The 7,541-nt window shown below is 53.3% G+C and overlaps 1 protein-coding gene across 1 annotated transcript; it reads left to right on the top strand.

Moving 5' to 3' along the window:
• The first annotated feature begins 1,659 nt into the window (after nt 1-1,659).
• Nucleotides 1,660-6,250, top strand: LOC103793582 (uncharacterized). Its single transcript, XM_054257161.2, has 2 exons — nt 1,660-2,158; nt 3,234-6,250. The coding sequence occupies exons 1-2, from the start codon at nt 1,697-1,699 to the stop codon at nt 3,330-3,332; spliced, it is 561 nt and encodes a 186-aa protein (XP_054113136.2). The 5' UTR covers nt 1,660-1,696; the 3' UTR covers nt 3,333-6,250.
• Nucleotides 6,251-7,541: the final 1,291 nt, after the last annotated feature.

Here is a 7,541-nt window from a genome sequence, read left to right as displayed (position 1 = left end):
TGTGCATTACATTACATCAAAGACCGGCAGGGAGTCCCTCCCTCCCACACCCTGCCCCATTTGGCACCAAGCGCCTGTTCTGTTTTGAGGGCTGTGTTACAGTGTCTCAGGACAGCAATACTCAAAAGCCGTTTTCAAGTTCCAATGTATTAAAGTTGTCTCTTTCCCACACACACAAAATGAGCAAAGCTTTCATTATTCATCAAATGAAAAAATTAAGCACTGCAATTATCTGTCTGTGGCCCCAGGATAGGCTGGGCATCACTTAATCAGACGTTGCCACGTGAAGCCGCAGACTACGTCTGGCCACGAACGGACATAAAAGAAGGACTAGTTGATGAAAAAAAAAAAAAACAAAACCAACTTCCAGGTCTTCCCTGAGAACTTCTGAGCCTTAAAACTCAGCCGGAGTTTACAAGGAGGAAGGGAGATTCCAGAAGGCGATAACTGGGCCGGTGACACAAAAGCCAAATACAGCAAAGCTAATGAAATCTCTCTCATAACCAAACTGGTGGGGCCCGCGCCTTGCTTTTCTTGAGAGGATCCATAGTGCTCTGTGTTTATGTTTGAGGATTTGTCTGAAATCCTAGAGGCTTTAGAGCTGGCAGAGCTTGGTGAGGCCGGGTGTTGCCAAGGGCAGGAACTGGCACTGCTTGCTTTAGCCCAAATCCAGTCCTGCAGGAAAGTGTGACATGTGGAGGTATCTGAGGGGGACCCCCAGTTCTCCCTTATTTTGAGGGACCTCCACGACCCCTGCCCAACTCCCTGAGGGTCCTGAGTTTCTGAGGGTCACACTCAAAAGTCGCACAGATTCTTCTGATTTCATCGCCATTTATTTAATATATAAAAGTTTTTTTTTTTTTTTTTTTGAGACAGTCTCACTGTGTCACCAGGCTGGAGTGCAGTGGTATGATCTCGACTCACTGCAACCTCTGCCTCCCGGGTTTAAGCAATTCTCCTGCCTCAGCCTCCGGAGTAGCTGGGACTACAGGCATGTGCCACCACGCCCAGCTAATTTAAGTGCCTGGCTCGTGATACGAGAGCCGCTTCTCTCCCAGGTGCTGGAAAACGTCGTTTTCTTTTTTAAACGGATTTTCCCCTTCTCCCTATTCCCTCCTTCCCGCATCTGTAGGAGGCTTGCAGGTGTCCAGCTGTCCATCTGTAGTAGACACATGGCGGTCTCAGGAGCTACCAGCCCTTCTACAAGCCGGGGGACACCAACACTGGCCAATCAAGCGCCACTCATCTGGGTTCAGAGAAGCTCAGAGAGCACACCAGGCCACCAACCGTGGCCTGTGCAGCTACGGCTGCCCACACATGAGGACACGCAGTAAGGGTGCGCATTTGACACAGGGTTCCCATGGAAATACCTTCTCAAACCTGGAGCGGGGTAAGAATGTGGCAGCTCTGGGCCCCTCCTGGGTCAGAAGCTGGCTCAGCCCAGCGTTCAGAGGCCAGCCTCCCAGAGCCCCAGAAGGGGACTGCGCCAGGCGTGGGCACTGCAGGATGCAAACTGCAACAGGGGCCAAGGGATGGAGAGGCGTTCTGGAGAGACCTGGGGAGCGTCCGGAACAAGGCGAAACATTCATCAGGTGACCCAGGGGAAAGGGTCTCCGGCAAGGAGGCCCAATTCCAGCAGGAGCCAGTCCTAGCAGGGGGGCGTCAGGGGACCGGGTCCCCCAGAGGTGTCAGAAAAATGCTCCCAGGAGGAGGACTCCAGCTGCTGAGGCCTGTGGCTGACACCGGGGGCTGGGAGGGGCAGGGCAGGGCGGGGCGGCGGCGACCGCGTCCGGAGGAGGGAGCCGCCCAGACCGAGCCCGGGGGCGGACGAAGAGCGGGCGTGGTGGGCGCCTGCGGGCTCCGGCTAGCGGTGTGGGGCCGTGGGGACGTCGCTCGGAGGGAGGAGAGCCCCGGCGGCCCCGGGCAGTGGCCGGGAAGGGGGACTCAGCCCACGTGTGCGGCGCCCGACGGCCTCTCCCCGCGCGCCCGCGCCCCTTTGTGTCTGGCGTGTTACGCGCGGGCGCTCCTGCTGCCGCGCCCGGGAGAGGCGTCCGGCGCCCTGGGCCCTTTCCAAGCCCAACAGCGGCCCCGCGCTGACCCACTTTCCCTCCCGCCTCCTCCGCCCGAGGCCGAGAATCCAGCGGCCGCCGCCAAGCAGGTGCGAGCCGTCGGGCGGGGCGCGCGGGCAGCGGAGAGGACGGGCCCACGAACCACCCCGCGCGCTTCGCCTCCGCCTCCCGGAGTGAGCTCGTTTCCGGGGCGGGGGCCGCGAGGAGGAGGAGGAGGAGGTGGAGGAGGGCGCGGCGGGGGAACTGGAGGGAGAGGACGGGGGAGAAGAGGGGCGGGGGTGAGGGGGGCAGGGAGATGAGGGAGAAAGAAAGGAGGGGTGCGGGAGAGGAGGAGAAAAAGGAGCCGGGGAGGAGGAGGAGGAGGGGGGTGCGAGAGGAGAGGAAGGAGGGAGGAGGAGGGGTGGGGGAGGAGGAGCGGGGGAGGAGAGGAAGGAGCTGAGGGGGGAGGAGGAGGGGTGGGGGGAGGAGAGGAAGGAGCGGAGGGGGGGGAGGAGGAGGAGGGGTGCGGGAGAGAAGGGCTGAGGGGGAGGCGGAGGGAAACCGCACCCTGCCTCTTTCCTGGGCCAAGGCCAGCCCGGGAGGAAATGTTGAAACGGACGAAGCGCACATCCGTCCCCAGGCCCGAGGGGTCTAGGGCTCAGGCCGCGCCGACCACGCCCTCCCCAGCCCTTCTGGCCTGACCTCTGCCTCGGACCCGCAAGCCCGGTTGCTGGGAGGCGGTTCTCGAGGGAGCCTGGACTCTTCCCCCAGTTCAGCCCGGCGACACCTGTGCGCTTTCAGATGCGAGCGCTTGTTCACCGAATGACCGTGCCTACTTGGGGGACATCTGGCCCCAGAACCTGGAGGAGCAGGGTGACTAATGCTGAGTGCGGTGGCGTGGCACTGGGAAGTGCAGGTCCTCCGTCCCTCTCCCTGCCCCTGGCACCCCAGGGCCCTCGGGGAGTTCTTACACTGCCTGAGGCAGACCTGGAAGAGTCCCCTGAGCCAGGGCCAGGGCTTTGCCTGCTTCGCGTCCTTGTTCACCCTTGTGCGTAGCTACCACCTAGTACCTACCCACCTGCCCACAAGTGTCAGTGCCTGATACAGGAAGTTACAGCAATTCACAAAGAAATCTATCACAGAAGGACATGGATACTCACACTTCCTTCCTACTCCTACTTCCAGGCAGCCATTGTTCCTGAGTACGTGTGGACGGTTCTGGACACATCCCGCCATGCACGGATGCGCGTTAACATGCTTTGTAGAGAAGAAATGGGGTCATGATGTTATAAACTGAGCTAATTGGTAATGAGTATTCATCAAATGCCAAGCTCTTGGTCTGAGCACTTTGCGTATATTAATTTAATCCTCACAAACCTTAAATAGTAAGGTTTGTTACTACGACTCATTTTTGATGAGGAGTCTGTGGCACAGAGAGGTTAAGTAGCCTACTGAGTCCTGGAGTCAAGATCTGAGCCTGGCTCCGGAGCTCGTGAGGTAACAACGAGGCCTCCCAGTTTTCCATGCGTATTGTTCCACGAATTGCTGTTTCCACTAAGAATATGTTCTTTTCTGCCAGCAATGGAAGATTCCTAGAAGAGGGACTGCTGGCTCTCAGGTTTCTAGAGACCTTGGTAAACCCTCCATACCGTGGGGACCTTACACCGGCCTGCTGGGTCAAGCTCGTTACTGGACCTCTATCCCCACCCAGCCCCCAGAAAAGTAGCTGGGATTCCAGGCATCTGCCGCCCCTTCAGGTCATGGAGTGAGGAAGAGGGAAACCTCAACAGGCCCATGTGGCCCTGGTAATGGGCACAGTGACATTTGGGCAGAGAACCCCAGGGCCCTGCATATGCAGACCTGGGAGCAGCAGAGGATGCCCAGTGGGGCTGCTAGTGGCATTGCCTGGCCATGGCTCTGTCCAGCTGTGGCATATCCCATGGCCATGCCCAATGGGGGCTGCTGGTGGCATTGCCTGGCCATGGCTCTGTCCAGCTGTGGCATCATATCCCATGGCCATGCCCAATGGGGGTGCTAGTGGCATTGCCTGGCCATGGCTCTGTCCAGCTGTGGCATCATATCCCATGGCCAAAGTGTCCAAGCAAGCCTGCTTCTGCCATTGACCTAGGGAGGGCTCTTGACGCCTGCTTATTTTCCAAGCCTGTTCCCCCTGCATCTTCAAGATTCTGAGTGCCCTCCAAAATAAGATCTTTTTCTGTAGTTGTTGCTGTGGGTAAAGAACCCTCCTGTCTGATTGCAAACTTCTAATTTTTGACAATCTGATAAGCAAAAAAAAAAGGGGGGGGCAAATTATTTCATGGATTTAGTTTCATTTCCTTTTTAGTAGGGAGGTTGGGTGGAGACTCCTTGCTTTAAATAAAGTCCATTCTTGGCCAGACACAGTGGCTCACGCCTGTAATCCCAGCACTTTGGGAGGCTGAGGTGGGAAGATCCCTTGAGCTCAAGAGTTCAAGACCAACCTAGGCAACATAGCAAGACCTCATCTCTACTAAAGGAAAAAAAAAGGAAAAAGCAATCCATTTTTATTTTCTTCCAGCTCAACAGATCTGTGGCTGGGCAGCAGCTGCTGAGCTTGACCACATTTCCAGCCTGCTTTGCAGACAGGCTTGTCCACAGGACCAAGTTCTCAGCTACAGAGTAAGAGGAGGCCTGTGATAGGAACCTCTTCTGGGTCTCCAAGCTGCTTAGAATCAGGCTGTGGCAGTGCCCTAGGGGAGGCGAGCAGCAGGAGAGAGAAGGGACCTGGGGCTCTGGGGGACCTTCAGGAACAGGGGCGCTGCTCAGCTGAGACCCATAACCTGAGAAAGAAACGGTGATGGCTCATTTTATGTGTTAAATATGTGGCCACATCGCTCCGATATTTGATTAGACACTATTCTAGATGTTTTTGTGAAGGTTATTGACTGATTGATTTAGAGACAGCGTCTCACTCCGTTGCTCAGGCTGAAGTGCAGTGGCACGATCTTGGGTCACTTAAACCTCCGCCTCCCGGGTTCAAGCAATTCTTGTGCTTCAGCCTCCTGAGTAGCTGGGATTACAAGCACCTGCCACCACACCAGGCTAACTTTCGTATTTTTTTTTTTTTTTTTTTTTTGAGACGGAGTTTTGCTCTTGTTACCCAGGCTGGAGAGCAATGGCGCGATCTCGGCTCACCGCAACCTCCTCCTGGGTTCAGGCAATTCTCCTGCCTCAGCCTCCTGAGTAGCTGGGATTACAGGCACGCGCCACCATGCCCAGCTAATTTTTTGTATTTTTAGTAGAGACGGGGTTTCACCATGTTGACCTGGATGGTCTCAATCTCTTGACCTCGTGATCCAGCCGCCTCAGCCTCCCAAAGTGCTGGGATTACAGGCTTGAGCCACCGCGCCCGGCCCAACTTTTGTATTTTTAGTAGAGACTGGGGTTTCACCATGTGGGCCAGGCTTGTCTCGAGCTCCTGTCCTCAAGCTATCCGTCTGCCTTGACCTCCTAAAGTGCTGGGGTTAGTGAGCCACCACACCCGGCAAACGTATTTTTAAGATAAAATTAACATTTAAATCAGAAGACTTTGAGTAAAGCAGATTACTTGCCACCATGTGGGCAGACCTCATCCCATCCGTTGAAGTCCTTAAGAGAAAGGAGACTGACCTGCTCGGAGCGAGGAGGAATTCTGCCGGCATCTTGTGAACTCCAACTTGCAATATTGGTCTCCAGCCTACTGGCTTACTCTGCAGATTCTGGATTCACCAAACCTCCACAATCGCACAGTGCTTAAAATAAGACCCTTAAAATAGTTCCCTAAAATAAATTCTTCAAAATTCCTTAAAATAAATGTGTGCGGCTGTGTGTGTGTGTATATCCTATGTAATGTCTGATATAGATATATATGTTAGGTAAACAAATATACACATTTGTTTATCACATACATGTGTGTGTATTTCTCCTCTTGGTCCTGTTGCCTGGAGAACCTGACTAATACAGAAACAGATCTGTTGATTCTTCTAGCCCCTGTATCACCTGGTCTCTTTGTTAGAGCAGGTGAGCCTCACTCTAATCAGAGGTTGATTCATTTCCATGCCTGTAGCTGCTGCTTGTTTAGCTTCTATTACCTGCCTGTATTTTAAGGTTCTTTGTCTTCATCTGACTCCAGGAATTGTATATATTAAGCATATTGAACTTTTGCCTATTATATATGTTGAAAGCATCTTCTTGTAGTTGGTCACTTGTCTCTTTATTTGGAGTGGCTTTCAACATGGAGCAGGGGTCCCAAAACCCGGGGCCACAGATTGGTCCCCGTCTGTGGTCTGTTAAGAACCAAGGCTCCTGGCAGAAGATGAGTGGTGGGCGCGGGAGCGTGACCGCCTGAGCTCCACCTCCTGTCACACCAGCAGCAGCATCACTCATAGGAGTGCAAGCCCTGTCGTGAACTGCGCATGCTAGGGATCCAGGCCTCACACTCATTATGAGGCTCTAATGCCTGGTGATCGGAGGTGGAACAGGTTTCCCCAGAAACAGTCCCCTGACACCCCAGGTCTGGAAAAACTGTCTTCCCTGAAACCGGTCCCTGGTGTCAAAAAAGCTGGGGACTGTGGACCTAGAAGATACGTTAGTTTTGACTCTCGGCGCATACTTGTGACAGAAATCTCACTCAACCTAGTAGAATGCAGAGGACGGTTCGCTGAGCAACGCGGATAATTGCCACCTTTATAATATTGAAGCTTCCCATGGGAAACACATGTCTCAATTTATGTCCTTTAATACAATTACAGATTTTTCTTCATGTAGGTTCTCCAGAATTCAGGTTATGCCTATGCCTGGATTCTTTATGATTGTCGTTGCTATTGCAGTGCCCTCTTACTGGTCGTTTGATGGTATATATGGGAAGTGTTTGCTCTGTGCCCACTTTGCCCTCTGACTGGCTCTTACATTGTACTGAACTTTTCAGGGGATATGAATGATGCTGATTTAAGTGTCTTTTTCTGATTCCTGCATATTCTCCTGTGTTCTCCAGGGTTCCGTCTACTTCTTCTGCAGGCTGTTGATGTCCTGCCAATGTGTGGGGACACTTGCTTGTCTGATCCCATTTGTAAGTGAGTGTCCAGGCAGTGCTGCTCAAAGTGGAATCCATGGACCCCCCTAAGACTCTTTCTGGGTGTCTGCAAAGTCAAAACTATTTAGTGGGAATAAAAACGACTTTTTTTTCTAATGGGTGTTCAAATGCTCACTTTGGCAACACATATACAAGTGGGGCTTCAGTGGGGTTTCCAGAGTCTACATGATATGCGTTATCACTATCGCTTGAAAGCAGGAGATGGGAAAATCCAGCTGTTGGCCGGGCACAGTGGCTCATGCCTATAATCCCAGCACTTTGAGAGGCTGAGGAGGACAGATTACTTGAGGTCAGGAGTTTAAGACCCACCTGGCCAACATGGTGAAACCCCATCTCTGCTAAAAATTAAAAAAAAAAAAAAAATTAGCGATGGTGCATGCCCT

The sequence above is a fragment of the Callithrix jacchus genome, chromosome 6 (genome assembly GCF_049354715.1).
Source record: "Callithrix jacchus isolate 240 chromosome 6, calJac240_pri, whole genome shotgun sequence".
NCBI lineage: Eukaryota > Metazoa > Chordata > Mammalia > Primates > Cebidae > Callithrix > Callithrix jacchus.
This window is presented reverse-complemented; position numbering and strand designations above follow the sequence as displayed.

What these genes read in the sequence shown, in the direction of transcription:
- LOC103793582 (XM_054257161.2), top strand. Translation starts at nt 1,697, where the DNA reads ATGCTCCCAGGAGGAGGACTCCAGCTGCTGAGGCCTGTGGCTGACACC. An exon ending in CAGCGGCCGCCGCCAAGCAG is followed by an intron (nt 2,159 to 3,233) that starts GTGCGAGCCGTC and finishes TCCTACTTCCAG; the next exon opens with GCAGCCATTGTTCCTGAGTA.